Source organism: Electrona antarctica (assembly GCF_951216825.1).
Source record: "Electrona antarctica genome assembly, chromosome: 20".
In the NCBI taxonomy this organism is placed as follows: domain Eukaryota; kingdom Metazoa; phylum Chordata; class Actinopteri; order Myctophiformes; family Myctophidae; genus Electrona; species Electrona antarctica.
Genome location: NC_136801.1, coordinates 9118400 through 9134890, shown reverse-complemented (window position 1 = coordinate 9134890; position 16491 = coordinate 9118400). Strand labels below are relative to the sequence as shown.

The 16491-nt window shown below is 44.7% G+C and overlaps 1 protein-coding gene across 2 annotated transcripts in view; it reads right to left on the bottom strand.

Moving 5' to 3' along the window:
- pola1 (polymerase (DNA directed), alpha 1) overlaps positions 1 to 16491 on the bottom strand; it is a 100134-nt gene that overhangs the window by 15799 nt on the left and 67844 nt on the right. For both annotated transcript variants that reach the window (XM_079489705.1, XM_079489706.1), the window contains exon 36: positions 7843 to 7939. In XM_079489705.1, coding sequence (XP_079345831.1) covers positions 7843 to 7939 — 97 coding nt within the window. The remainder of the gene's footprint in view (positions 1 to 7842; positions 7940 to 16491) is intronic.

Genomic DNA, 16491 nt, shown 5'->3' with positions numbered 1-16491 from the left:
ACTTAAGCAACAGCAGAAACTATCACCAGATAGGGATAGGAAATACATCAATATGATATCGATGTCAAGATACTAGACTAGATATCGCCAGGCATTTTTTAATTTCCTAATATGTAATAAGTGTTCTTCTCATGGTTTTTAAAGGCAACATAACTTTGTAACAGGTTGAAAACAGTACACCAAGTACAATTTAACAAGCTATGCCAAAAAGGATAACACAAGAATCCCAGAGGGCTTGTTTCCTTTGTACTCCATTCATCATCAAGACATACTGTACAATACCAACAGTAACAATAGCCCTAGTACTAGATGGTTCTCATCTGAGCAAGAACAGAGATGGAGGGAAGGAAGGATGAGAGGAGATTAACCCATTCTGGACTGAGGTCGATAAAAAAAAGGCTTCTAAATCCTAACATTTTTCTGAAAAACCCATGTTTCTATGTCAGTGGTGCTCAACCTTTTTCATGTCAAGGACCCCCAGAATTATCTCTATTGGGCCACGAACCCCCATCTCAAAATATGTAGTTTCAGGGACCCCCCAGAAGCCAATATTTTAGTTAAAAATGTTCGCTCTGAAATATATATTGAAAGATTTGCGCCACATTCACGATTTTCCAAAAATAGCAGATCTACAGATCTAGCGCGCCACTCAGTGGCGCGCTATGAGCTTGTAGATCTGCTATTTTTCAATAGCTAAAGCATAACATAATGCTAACACCAAAAGGGGATCCCGCCCAAAATGGGTTAAGAGGAAGGTGTGAACTAGTGAGTCCATCAGAGGAATAAAAGGGGTATGATGATGATGCATGATCAAGCGGAAGCAATCATGTCATTTCTGAAATCTAGGAGAAAATAATTCCCCCCACCACCTCTTTTTCTCTCCTTTCCACCTCAATCACTGTGTAGCGAACAAATAAAAGAATGATTTAAGGGAGAGAGAGAGAAACCTTGCTGTAAGTCCGTGCACAGCAAGGGTTGCAGTTCAAACTAGAACAAGTGCCCTTCTGGGCACAGGTCTCCACCAGGAGGATAGGAGTGTGTGTGATGTTTGGCAAAATGTTTAGGAGTAATATAAACATGTTTTTTTGTTTTCTTGCAACAATTTTCTTCATTTTGTTGAGGAAATGCAGAGCCAGATCACTCATAGCATCTCTGAGGATAGAATTCTGGATGAGCAGGACATGTAAAGCATTTTGAAAGAAACGGGCCACACTTTGGAACTTTGGAAGGCAATGTTAGCCAATCAGTGTAGATCACATGACTACAGAGATCATGTGTACCGATTTGCGTGAGATTTGGATGAAATCTGTGCGACTAACATAAGCAATGTGTTTTGCAGAAATCGGCCTCATGGTGGCCCTATAACCGGCAGATGTGGAGGGATGCATGGACAATGTTTTTCCATGGACTCTAGGGAGTGTGCATACATAAGTTGTATACAGATTGATGCAGTTATAGCTAAAAACAGGAATTGGCCTGTTATAGCGCCACCATGAGGCTGATTTGGAAATGTGCGTGTATAATTTCACGGAAATTGCTCACTGTGTTTGTGATTTGTGGCATTTTGTTCGAAACGGACCAATCATGTGAGCTTTGGAAGCCAATCTTAGCCAATCAGGATGGAAGATGGGAAATGGGGCAGATCCGTGTTGATCACATGACTAGATGGAGATAGTGTATACCGAATTGTGTGATGTATGGATAAAATGTGTACGAGTAATCTACAGAAATGTGTTTTGCCTAAATCTGCCTCATGGTGGCGCTATAACAGGCCGTTGAAGAATATTTGGGGCAGAGGTTCGTCGTTGGCATCCAGGGAGTGTGTGTGCAAAGTTTGGCATGGATCGGGCCAACGGTGGCAGTGATTAGCTGGTAACGGACGGACGGAAGGAAGGACGGACGGACGCACACACACACGGACGGAGTGCAAAACATACTCTCTCCCCATGCCTTCGGCCTGTGGAGACAATAACTGGGAACTAATCGAATCAACCACAATGGCAAAGAATGAGGAAGTGGAGGTATACACAAGATGGAGGTATACACAAGGAAGACATCCAGTGTGTCCCTTGCATAGCACCACATCCACACAAACGGGACAGGCAATGCTCTCCGACATTGCGACTGCAACTTAATTTGGTGTGTGTACCCCAGCATGCACACGCACGACTGGTGCGGCAAGTGCATGCACGTGAGGAGGGGGGGGGGGGGGGGGGGGGGGCTGTACCGTGGGCTCTAACTCTGTATTGTCACACACTCGTGCGCGCTCCGTGGCATCGGTGGGCGCGAGTACGCCAGGGCTCCACACACTCTCTAACTAGGTGTAAATACAATAACAAGCCTGTAATTAAGTGAGCATGATGAAGTTAATGGAGATCGGCCACTCTGTCCGCCGCAGCCATGAATATTCTATTAGGGGTTGCGGTGGTGGCGGGCAGCTGGAATAGCAGTTAATTTAATCACCACTCCGAGCACGGGGGAAACTTCTTTTGTGCAAGTGTAATTGCACAGAATGAATAATTGATTTGACAATCGCACCCGCAGATTTCTCCACCACCTCGCTTTGTATTGGCACGGCAGGAAGCGAAGGGGGGGGGGACGACGACGACGACGAGAAAATAGAGAGATACAGACATGGTGGAAGAGGAAAGGAGGACAGGCAGAGCGGATGGAGAGAGAGAGAGAGAGAGAGAGAGAGAGAGAGAGAGAGAGAGAGAGAGAGAGGTGTTAGGGAAGCGGTCGGTAAATGGATCATTAGGAAAGCGCGGCTCAAGGACAATTCATCTTTTATCAATGCAGCAAAATTACATTATTGCTCACTCATGCAGTCATACTGCCCATACTCAAAGACTGTAATCTGGAACCATTGGGGGGGGGGGGGGGGGGGGCAACAGGAAGGCAGTAGAGGAGAAAAGAGAAAAGAAAGGCAGCCGAAAGATTGAAGAATGGAGGGAGGGAGAGAGGAAAAGAAAGCTGTGCGAGGGGGGAGAGGGAGAATAGAGAACAGACATGAAATAAGGCATTGATCCAGGATGTATAGCTAAGGAATGGACAGTATGTTTGATCATTGTGTGATAATAATGCCTCCATTGTGTGTGTGTGTGTTCTATTAGCCATCTCCTGCAGCGGATGAAATTACCTCCCTGTTTTACTCAGTCATGGCAATCAGGCATAATACAATTTACATGAAGAAAAAGCACACACTACAATGATGCACCACTGGACTGCAGTGTGCACATTAAGTATAATCATGAGATTTCGTTCAATGTAGACTCAATTAAAGCTGCTCTTTTTTTCCCTCCCTCAAACAGAGCTTCATTTGTGGCGAGTCCTCATGTGTACAACACAACTAATGCGTATTCAGTATACCTTCTGTATACGCTCCGTTGTCTACCTTCTGTAGCGCAGTGCAGTAACTGTATTAATGCACTACTTAACACCAGCGTTGTTAGAGCCATTTTCGCCTCTGGTAACTACATCATATTATTTCTCACTTTGTGCCACCAGCGATTTAAAGGAACGTCACCCACCACTTTTATTATAGTCGACACTTGATACGGTTTTGTGTGCAGGATTAGTTATAGCGAGTGGACAGGAAATACCAGGAAATATTTGGCACCTGTCGCCAATGACCTGAAGCATACCTTTCATTTTTATAAGTAGCAGAATAACAGTTAACTGCTGATGTGTGCTGCAAGTATGCATTCTAGAACTGCTTCACCAGCACAAATATATAAGTTAAGCAATGACCCGATCTCTGGAAACAGTGTGGGTTGGTTTGTAAACCTTCACCATACGGAAATGTAACCACTAAACGGACACTGGCAGAATAGGAATGTGTTAGAGAATGTGCGGACACGTCATTGTTGTGTGCATATCTGCCCCACACACACACACACACACACACACACACACACACACACACACACACACACACACACACACACACACACACACACACACACACACACACACACACACACACACACACACACACACACACACACACACACACACACACACACACACACACACACACACACACACACACACACACAATAGGATTGTATGTTCTCCTCTCTGTAATCTGAGCAGTTTGGCTCCTGGAGTCCTGGGTGTATAATGCAGTAATATGGGGTATTACTGCCCCAGGTCCAAGGGATAACACCTTAAACCTATACTTTAATACCAGCGTGTGTGTGTGTGTGCTTTCATGTATGTTCCACCATTGTACAAACTTGGGGTTCGTACATAGAGTATATAAAAGGATAGAGACTGATCTGGCGCGAAGCTCCGCCCCCCCCCCCGCTATTCATGTCAGTGGAAGTTGCTCAGTGGCGTTTTGAAGCACCCGGAAGAGCCTTCTACTTCCGCCTTTTTTTCGATTTGGGCACCAAAATTTGGTGCCCAAAATGCGGAAGTGCAAACGCGCTCAACGTTAAAGCACAGCTGCACGGGGTTTCCCAATCATACTTCCATGGGTCCGCCTGCAGTCCCTCCTCTTACCACTAGGGCCCAGTGCTTCAACGTTGGATAGCCTCACTGGCCCCTTGGGTTTGTAGAATACTTGTGCGTGTGTCTACTGTAACGGTGTCCTTACAGGTCTTGCTAAACAAACCAGAGCAGACAACTGAAGTTGATTGATAATGATGCTGCTCCAGTCCTTACTAATATCAAGAAAGTGGTGCATATCAATCCAGTCTTTACACGGGCTACCAAGAATTGGTTCAAAGTTGGTCTATAACAATAAAGCTTTTTTAGTGCGCTCGCTGGAGCAAGCCCAGAATGAAATACTGTGCTTCCATTGAAGTTGACTGTCAGTGATTTGCACATTGTACAGTTTCATGTGGCACCTTAACCCACTTTGACCTGAGATCAGATTCTAAAAATGTCTTCTACATCCTGACAGTTTTCTGAAAAAGCTATGTTTCTGTCAGTCGTTCTTCGATTTTTCAAAAATAGCAGATCTACAAGCTCGTAGCGCGCCACTCGTTGGCGCGCTATGAGCTTGTAGATCTGCTATTTTTCAATAGCTAAAGCATAACATAATGCTAACACCAACAGGGCAAAATGGGTTAAGCAGAACCAATTCCTGTGTGTCCTACATACGGACAATGAAGTGATTCTGTGCGAGTACATAAAGTGACTCACAAGGCAAACACAATTATAGTCCAAGCCAGTGAGAACTTGGATGCAGCCCAAGCAGAGGCAGTATTAACTAGAAAAAGTGCTCCTCAGAGCACAGGTCTCCGCCAGGTCAGGTAAGGTATTGTAGGCCAGCAATGTTCAGAATTCAGTTATTATAGAGGTGAGTGGACTTGATGAAGTTATTGCACAGACATGCAAACTTCAGATGCCAATCTTAGCCAATGAGGATGGAATACGAAAAAGTGGGACAGATCCGGGTTGATCACATGACTACAGAGATAAATATCATATGTTTTGCTATTGCTGGTGGCAATATAATAGGCAAATGTGAAAAGGGTGGCATTTCTTCCACGGCTTATTAGTGGGAATACTGTAAGCGTGCAAAATTCCACTGCAATCGGACACTGCATTCGTGATTTGAGGAATTTTGTTAAAAACGAGCCACTCCTGCAAACTTTAGATGACAATCTTAGCCAATCAGGATGCCATATGAAGAATCAGACAGATCTGTATAGATCACATGAATATAGAAATAATGTGCATTGATGTGCATGATTGGGAGAAAATCAGTGGGAGTAATAGCTAGAAACGTGTATCGCCAGCTGGTGGCGCTATAACAGGCCGATGTGAAAGATTTGGTCAACTGTTTCTGCTCTGGCCTTCAGGGAGTGTGTGTGCACAGTTTCACGCCAAACGGTCCAACGGTGTAGAGATTAGCTGTTCAGACAGATTGACGAACACACGGACGGTCAGGGGCGAAAACATAGTCTCAGCCAGGCCTGGCTGAGTTTATAATTGGAAAAACACTACGATTTTATTGATAATATAACAATGTATTTTATGCAAAGCAAAATATCATGGTATTTTCCTTTTATTAAAAAAATCCGGAAAAATGATTTTTCATTGATTGTGATACAGATAAATAGGAACTTCAAGTAGCCTATATAGTTCAATGATCCAAGTCAGAAGACTGAAGAAATGAAATTGCATGCGGACCACCCATCTGACCGGCGGACCACCCATCTGACCGGCAGCCCAACGCTGAGGTTCAACAAACATAATGTGTCAACTACGTTTGGTCCTGGCGACTGGCTTGAAGGAAAAAAGGGGCATGTCAAGAATTGATTGACGATTATTTCCTGCATCCAAGGAAAAGATAGAAAAATAAATAAATCCAATCAAGCCTATAATAATGTTAGCGGCACACCCCCTGCCTCTATGCCCCTATTTCAGCTCTTGTGAGTGGTCATTCTGTTGATTACATGTTATATTTACCTCTTTTCTGTCCGGGCCTGCGACTCCCGCTACTCTGAGGTACATTCATACATAACATAAATATTTAATCAAATAAATAAATCACTCAGCCCGGCGGACCCTTTCTAATCAAGTGACATCAATCAGGGAGGACTGTGGTTAAAGTGGCCTTGTGGCAGATGCCTTCTGAGCGCGCTCGGAGCCCTGGAGTAGTATCTATTTGGTTCCAAGGAGGGGGCAGGACGGGGGGGGATATACGCTCCATGTCCCATTATGGGAGCAGGGCTGTCCTTCGTCAGCGTGCCCATTACTACCCCTATCATTTCCCCAAACGTAAAGCGCGTTTTCAATCAACACCAACCCAACGAGTGGCTGTCCTAGAGGCGAGGCGAGGGAGAACGAGGTGGAGGGAGACTGAAAGGAGAAGGTTTGGAGAAGCCAGGGGTAAACGGGAGGAGAGATGGAGAGGCTCTTTCTTCCCTTCAGTGATTGGAGAATTTTGCATTCTGTATTTGTGTGATTGAACCCCTCTTCTAAATTAGGGCTGTCGACTCGAGGGGCTGAATATCCTTAACCACATCGCACCCAAACCAATGCCCATGGTCCACTCGCTTGTTCTCTGCGTGTGCGTGCGTGTGTGCTGTGTGTGTGTGTAAAGTGCAGTATGTGTAAAAGGCGCAAGTTAAGCCACTGATTGCTAATGCTATGTTGTGAAGGGTAGGATATATTTGTGCACTAGGAGCAGTTGTTCATAATGCGATTTCAATGTCTATTGCAGTATCCATCCTAGCGGCTTGATTTTGAAAACACAGGAGTACAAGGAACAATTTCATCATATTTAACACAAAGTACTCCCGCACTGTGTCTTCTTAAGGCTTAAGATAAACTGATGAAGGTCTAACAGACCAAAATGTTGTTGAATTCCCATTAAATAATTCTCTTGCATTTGAAGACCGTGTGCAGGATGTATTTCTTTCAGTACGCTGGGGTCCTCGTCTGGTCTTCACCTACGCACCTGTTGCCTTCGTAGGTGTGCAAAAGACTTGCTTTTTGTTTATCACAAAGTGAAATGCAATAATGAAAAAGGCAGTGAATGGACTGGACAGAGAAAAAATACCCATGGCCTCCTTGAGGCCAGGGGTATTTAGTTGTGTATAATTTATAGTCTCCTACGTGCTTCCATTTGGTGACAATGTGACGTTTACAGACGCGACCAACACGCCTTTTCCACAACTGCCAACTAGTGGTGGAATTGTTGTACTGAAATTCACGTTCACATAAGGATACATAAGCACTGGATACACTATGCATGGCAACGTAACGGACGGAGTGCATTGCATTGCGTTCTCACCCCAACGTAAGTGAAAACGGACTATGTCCAGGCCTTAAGAGTGTGTTATTGTGTGTGTGTGTGTGTTATTGTGTGTGTGCGCGTCTTACTTTTCTCGTCCAACTGCTGTACTTTGGTCACTGCATAGTCCCAGTCGAATATGAACCTGTAGAAACACAGCTGGTTGTACAGGGCCTTCTCAGAGTACTGTGGAGAAAACACACACACCCCACACTTTAGCCAATGACTTAGCTCTTGGCTTGGGCATTCTTGCAATCTGCAGGCCTTTCACAACAGACGTACACAACATAACCGAGGCTTCCAAGTGTGAACCCATCAACCCAAGCAGTTTACATTTGTAACCAAGTTGTATAATAGCTTCCCTAAGACATTACCAAGGTACTTTAGCACCTTGGTAAGGAATGACTCTTCAACATCAACAGGTGTGTTAGCTCTCTCTCTCACACACACACACACACACACACACACACACACACACACACACACAGTGGTGCAACTCCGTATGGGGGTCCCCGGAAGTTCCAGACCCACAGGAACGTGGTCAGGGTGCCGGCCCGGTTCCGGCGAGCCGCCCCGCGTCCGAAACGGTCGAGAAATGACAGTTACCATGTGGGGGTCCCTCTACTGTACTGTACTGTAACACCCCAAATCATCATATATACAGTTAATGTGTGTGTGTGTGTTAGGCTGCGCAACAGTGACACTTGGTTGTGAAAACCAACAAAAGGCTATTTTCGTGTTCGGACATAGCCAGCCAGCTTTCGTGCTTGGACACAGCCAGCCAGCCAGGGACAGACCCAGGGACACACATAGTTGTCTATAGGAGTGGTTGCACCACTCAAAAATGAAAACATTTTTTACCGACCTGCCGACCAACATACGGCGGGACAGACATTGTCGGCAATTCAATTACGCCCCTCCTTTACGAAACAGAGTAAGATACGGTAGTTGTCTGGCTTTGTATGCTAATCTCATATGTCTGCCCAACCCCCCCCCCCCCCCTCCCCCTCCCACACACACACACACACACACACACACACACACACGCATCCGTAACTCATCCATGAACCCGGCTCCCTTCCTCTGTCTGACATAATAAATGCCAGAAAACAAATTTGCTCGCCTTGTTAATCTCCACTGCAATTAACAGGATCCACATGACGACAGGCAGCCAGAGGTAGACAGAGGGGAGAAGAGAGAGAGAGAGAGAGAGAAAGAGAGAATACAGTGTCGGAACAGAGAGAGAGAGAAATAAAGAGGATTGGGCCTGAAATACCCTCCCTCATAATAGTTTGTTGTGATAAGCCATTGTGAGAGAGGCTTGCGAACAGCAGAGGCTGTCAATTTGATTAGCCATTATACTGCATGTTTAATTGCAGTTATTGGCTCATCATTTCCCTGCTCCACGGCAGAGGGCAACGCAACGCTCCGACCGCACACAGCCATCAGGTGTGCTGCGCACACTGCTTCATTATTACCACCAGGAAGAAGCCTCCGACAATTCCTGTGTGCATGTGTGTTTGTGTGCATGCGTGCGTGTGTGTGTGCGGCTGTGCGCCTCGCGCCCATTATACCTGCCAATCGCTCATGAGCGTGATTGTAATTTCAGTTTTAAAACGCTGCTGCATAATTGAGAGAATCTAATGAGACTGATTTGAACAGTGATGGCTTTCTATAGTTGCCCAACTGGCGCACGCAGCTGTTGACCACTGGATGTGATGCCAGGTCAACAACCAGACCATGCACATCCCCAATTGCGGAGCCTCGGTTACGCTAGCCAACGTTGAACTTGCTGGGCCGGCATAGATAACGCATGCGTAACATACTTCCTCCCAACAAGGGATGTGAAAAAAAGTCGGAAATCGACTCAATTTTCGACTTATGTGCATCGCGACTCAAAAAACAGAAGTCGAAAAATAGTTTTTTAAAATTGTTATTATTATTTTTTGTAATGCTTGTTCTACAACGTTATAAACGTTGCCGTTTTCCAAATGTAATACAATGGGAGAGGCATGTGTGACACTCCGGTGCTGCTACTGCTAACTGACACAGTCGTCGGCGCCGCTCGAAACAGCATCCTCATGCTTGTGGTTGAGAATAGATCCCATCCCGGGTGGGGGGACTGGTCGTGTGCTCGTGTCATGAGCCAATGGGCTGCAGCTCTCAGCTTTCCAGACCCCAGGTTCACAGCTCACACAGGCAGTAAACAGTCACAATCACAGGGCACAGCCCCGTTTTTACTACCCCGTTTCGCGCCAGTGAGGGGAGGGAGGGACTAGCCCACAGCGTTCCCGCCGCAGTAAGCACACACAGAAGTCAAGGCAGACTGCTGTGGAACGTGATGCACAACGGACCTACGCTTATGACTGAAACAACACAAATAAAAACAGAAGCCCAACACGAGGATAAAGGAAACATTCAGTCCAAAGGTCCAGTTTGCTAATTCACAACTACTACTAGGCCTACTACTTTGGTGTTGAAACTTCGAATTTCTCTAACTATTATAAACTTTCACGACAGTAGCCTACAAATAAAATGTATATTATATTATATATTATATTATACAAATTGGTAAAATAATATAGCCTTTCTATAAGAGTATCTTTTTATATTTTTCCAAGAAGAATACAGCCAGTAGCATATTAAGTAAAACATTATAGTGGCTATAGGCTATTATGGGAAATGTACACTAACTCATTTACCTCAGAGAATGTTTTAATTCTGGATAAAACCATAAAATGGTCTATGGTCTAATCTCATGGAATAAATGGATGGTCAAATGTAGGAAACAAAAAATAAATGGATCGACATGTCGATTTTCGACCTCGATTTATCGATTTGCCAAACAGTGAGTCGTTCACATCCCTACTCGCAACACACACCTGGCACATGCACAGCCATTCAAACGATGTAATATCGAATGTAGGCGGGCCACTGACCACATGGAGATTGACTGACAGGTGTCAGAAAGGCGTGGCTAAGATGTTACGGGTCGTTATTGAATTTGGAGCCCCACACACATACACACAGTCACACACACACACACACACACACACACACTCGTCATTCGGCTCAGGGCTTTGTTCATCACTGACACCATTTCAATTTGCACCAGAAATCTGCAGCATTTTCAGCCTGACTGCCTAAAGGCGCAAACCAGCTGTGAAATTGCCTCTCTGCTGGGAGCGTAGGACCCCACCAGCCCCCACCAAGTAGGCCCTTTGCTCTCTTACCCCCTCCCTCCCTCTCCCCTGACTGGCTCCCACCTACAGTACCACACACCCCAGCAACACGCACACATCTGTTGGGTCTTATCGGCCAAAGAGAACGACAAGTGCATGCGTAAATGTGTTTTTACGCTGAGAGACATAGAAGAAGCAGACAATGAGGCAACAGAGTGAAAGACAGAGAGAGGGACAGAGAGACAGAGAGACAGACAGACAGACAGACAGACAGACAGACAGACAGACAGACAGACAGAGAGACAGACAGACAGACAGACAGACAGACAGACAGACAGAGAGCAGTGATAAATTGAATGAAATCAAGAAGAAAAGGAAGGAGATAAAGAATACCAAAGCACAGAGCGGCAGCATGAAACAGCCTGGCACGGTTCACACAAACCTAGACTTTCCAAAAGTCTTCAAAACAACTTCAGCGCATCTCACAGACAAGAATACACAATACACATACATACACGCAGCTCACATGGATGTTTTATACAATTGTAATGGATTCTAATATCATCAAGGTTAGTGTAAATCCACATGTTGACTGATGTAAACACAACAACCTCCTTTACGGCAATGTCATAACGTGGCTGGCTATCATGTCTATCATCATGCAATGTATTCTAAATCCTCTATAGAATTAGTTTGGCTTTATAGTCTAGCCTGCAACTCATAAATATATATACATCGAGTATATCATAGAGCAGGTTAGACACACGGCAAGTGAGGAGCGCAGCTTAAAGCTCTCATTAATCCCAAACTAATCTGTTTCATTATCCCCGACTAATTATTTCATTTTCAGGTTGTGCTCAGGAGTAAAGTTCCTGCGCACAATCACGGAGACCAGGGGTTAGAAGGAATCCTCCGCGGCGCCTCGGGCTTGGCCGCCAATCCATTCCAGCACAACAAGACCAGGAAGCCGTACAGGGAGGGCGCTCTTTGTGTAGGGTGTCTCGCGTAACAACTATTCCACAATCTAAAGAAAAGAAGAAACAGATCTTCCTCGCAGTCAAACAGTTTGACTGTTTGCGCCGATTGTGCTATTGTGTGCACCCATATCATCCTATAACAGAGAATGATTGATGCGCTAAAGCATCCAAGATATAATATAAATAATATTCTAACTTTTAACCTCTAACCCAGGGGTCCTCAACCAGTGGTCTGGGGACCATCAGTGGCAGTTGAGGGGGTTCCAAGTGGTCCCCAGCAAATAGGAGAGTTGGTAACCAAATGGACCCTTATAGATCTTTTTTGCTCTCAAACTTAGATTATTGCTAAACATCTGCATTACTTAGTTTAAAACATGTCTACACAATTAGAGATTGTAGATCTCTCTACTGCATCAATACAACATGGAACTGTGGCCAAAACCTTTAGTTTTAGGTCTGAGAGGCTAAATGTCATCAAATGGTGGTCCTTGGCTCAAATGCAGTATAAATAATGGACCTTGATATGAAAATAGTTGAAAACCACTGATGACATAATCTCTATTTAGTGACAGTATATGATAGCCTTGAACCCGAGCCTTGATACAGTCAGCGTTTTTTTGCCAGCAATCCTTCCTGCATTAAGCAGCTGCAAATGTGTTGCTTTTAGCCTGTACATTACGTTTAAAATTCTTCATATTTTATTTCATATGATACATTGCTCATTTTTATTGTAAGTATGCTGCTCTGATGCCCAGTGAGTTTGTTCATGTTTGCCATTGTTCCTGTGATGCAAACAACTCCCTGGCCTTTTATGTGAATACACAGCCATGCATAGCTACATCCTGGGTTGGCTTGATTACATTTATAACCACTGTCGTGTGACTGCTTAGTGTGATTGAGGTTTGTGAAGCCATTTCATAAAACAACTTGCTTCAGTTCATAGTACAGGCCTCTGATGCCCAGCTAGCCAATATAGTATGGCTTGGAGTCCAACGCACGCACACACACACACACCACAGCTGCAGAGACAGAGGGTGAGATAAACACACATGCGTGCGAGCACACGAACAAACGTAAGCACAAACTTTAGCGTTTTAGATGTAACAAGCATTATTGCCGGTTTTCGCAGACTACACGGTGATCGGCTTCACAAGGCACTGTAATGAGTCAATATATGGAAATCTTTACTAGGCAAACATGGTGGGAAACAAAGGCATTTAACTGGCACCCGCAAAGCCTCCAACAATTCAGAACCCGTAATTTCTCCCCATTGAAAGGCATAATTGCCTGCTATTTGAAGATATTCATGCTCAATTTTTGAAATTAATTTCAATTGGGGGGAAATGTAGAAATGTCAGCTCCAGTGAAAGGGATTTGATTTCAATTATGCTCGCTCAAAGGACTGTGATTTCCAAATACACTTAAGCAAAATTATGACAAGAAATTTTTGTTCAGCAAAATTCCGTGTTTAACCCATTTAGGCCTGACGTCGAAATTTAAAAAAAGGATTCCGAAAGAATATGGGCTCCATTTTCGTCACCGCTAAACCCCTTATCCCTAAACTTCTTTGCCTTTTTTTACTATTTTGAAAAACATTTTTGAATAGTTCAACTAGCCAATCTACATTGACACGTTGTGAGCTTGTAGACTGGCCCTTTTAACTATTCAAAAATGTTTTGCAAAATAGTGAAAAAAGGCAAAGAAGTTTAGGGATAAGGGGTTTAGCGATGACGAAAATGGAGCCCTATATATTCAAAAATGTGTGCCACATTTTCACAATTTTTCAAAAATAGCAGACCTACAAGTTCATAGCGCGCCACCGAGTGGCGCGCTATGAGCTTGTAGGTCTGCTATTTTTAAATAGCTAAAGTATAACATAATGCTTGAAACACCAAAAAGGGTTCCCGCTCAAACTGGGTTAAAGAGCGATTAGGGGATAATGGGGCAGCTTTGAGCCGGCGGTGAATGCAGCCAGCTCCGTCTGAAAGGCACTCAATTATCTCTGATTGCTCCCGCTATAATGTATCAAATAGAGATACCTGCTATTGCCGTAATTTGTGTGAAAATTAACATGCTGCAATTTCCACTAGAGGGAAAAAGGGAGCTCTAATGGGGCGCCTGAGCGAACGTCAATAAAAAAAAATGAGAGAAAAAGAGAGAGACGCTGGGAGGGAGCGAAAGGAGAGAAAGGGAAGAGAGCGAGGGAGGGAGTGTGTGTGTGTGTGTGTGTGTGTGCGAGAGCGAGAGAGAGAGAGAGACACAGCAAAGCTACGCTAAAGACAAAAGAGAGAAGGATGAGGTTGTAAGAAAAGGAGGAAAAAAATGAGAAATAAGTCGGTCAGAGGGAGACACGTTATTTGAGATAGAGGTATTTTGAGAGGAAAAAAAATTACAGCCTATTTGAGATAAGCGCTGATGAGAGAAGAGAGTGAGAGACAGGAGGGCGGAGAGAGAGGACGAGAGAGAGAGAGAGAGAGAGAGACGGAGGGGGTGAGAGAGAGGACGAGAGAGAGAGGACGAGAGAGAGAGAGAGAGACAGAGGGGGTGAGAGAGAGGACGAGAGAGAGAGCAGCGAGAGCGAGAGAGACGGAGGGGGCGAGAGAGAGCGAGAGAATGAAATTTAATTTACTGAAAATATTACAATTGCACATTTGCACCTGTGCATAACTCCCCCAAATTACCAACCAATCAAGGCAGAGTGCCTATTACTCTCCCATTACATGGAGATCAGATCACGCTCTGAATCTGTCCATGGAGAGAGGGGGTGGGCTGGGGGGGCATGGAGGGAGGAGATATGCCTGATTTAGTCGGGTTGCGCGCCGCTGATGTCATACGCCGAGAATAGCCGATCTACAAGCTGACGGCGCATCGCATTGCAGTGCGTCGTGAGCTTGTAGATCAACGATTCTCTGCATGCGACAGTCCAGTGGTGGCAGTCACAGAGAGAGAGAGAGAGGGGGCAACACCCACAGCGAAAGTAATTGTGTCGCGTTGCGTTCGAGCACAGGAGGGAACTGAGAGAACGAGCACGGCTCGGGGAGATCGTATAGTCGGGAATGCACACATTCATCTTCTGCTACAGCCTGGAGGGTATTCCAATTATTATTGCAATGCTAAAACAATGCCACCGCTCCTTATGAGTGTGCAGGTTTTTTTCTTCTTTTTCTGTACATACAGTTTGGATGCCTTTAACCTATTTTGGACGGGAACCCATTTTGGTGTTAGCATTATGTTGTGCTTTAACTATTGAAAAATCGAAGATCTACAAGCTCGTAGCGCGCCACCGAGTGGCGCGCTACGAGCTTGTAGGTCTGCTATTTTTGAAAAATCGAAGAACGACTGACATAGAAACATAGCTTTTTCAGAAAACTGTCAGGATGTAGAAGACATTTATAGAATCTGATCTCAGGTCAAAATGGGTTAATTTAATTTGAGCACTGGTGGACCACTATAAATGTACACCCATTTTTCACTTGCATTATACAAAACACTTAAAAATATATGTAATTTGTCACCGTTGGACGGTGTATCCCTTTAAATTCAACCGTATACCTCCCGACTCCAAATCATTGTTAAGGCTTTGTGATAAATAATAAATATAACGGACGCAATCAAATACAGATATTAAATCATACAGGGAGTTAGTTCTGGTGATTAAGTGTGTCAGTCAGAGAGTGGCCACATGTGACTGAACACTGAATGAGGCTCGTTGATCCTCAGCCACAAACAGCTGGTTCAACAGACTATCAGTGATATGATTCATGTGTAGGTTGTGCCGTTCCACTTCTGGCCAACAGCTCGCGTCGGACAGCGAAAAGTAAGTTAGTGCCCAGTCTGTCCACCTCATAGTCCTGTTCCAGCGGTTCTTTAACTTTATAATTTCAAGGACCCCCGTCACTTTGAGAGTTACACACTCCTAAGGGGCCATTTGGGAACCCCCCTCAAAAGAACAATGAGGGTTCCTGGATCCCACTTTGAGACCTACTGGTCTATTCATCAACACCGTGTTTGAACGATATCCATGTACTCGTTTAGTGGCTATCTGGACTATTGGCTGAGACAAAAATCAAAAGGTTAATTTCCTGCTGCCCTTATGTTGATGAACGGATGCTCTTGATAACAAGCCACGTTAAATGGCTAATTTGTAAATGTCAGTGCACGTTGTGGCCTCAACACATTAGGCATTTCATTGAGACAATATTGTATTGAGTAACGAAGGTCAAACACACCTAGTGAAACAAGTGGATAGAAGAGGCAGGGGAGAAGAGAGGAAGAGGCAAACAGGCACAGAGTTAAATTCTGCCAACAGTTTAAAGTGCCGGGGCCCTTCAGGCACAGTAATGGAAGCCTAAGTGACAATGGTGACAGCAGAAATCGTTCCCAAGGTTTACAACCTGTCGCCACAGGCCAGACACACAGCCATGCAGAAAGAGAGAAAGAAAGGGAGACAGGGAAATGGGTGAGGGACCGGTGTTAGGAGAGAAATGAGGACAGCTAAGGGGTGCCAGTTAATGTCTAAATGGAGAGAGGAGAGGGAGTGAGAGAGGAAAGAAAAATGTTCAATTGAAAGAAGAGTATT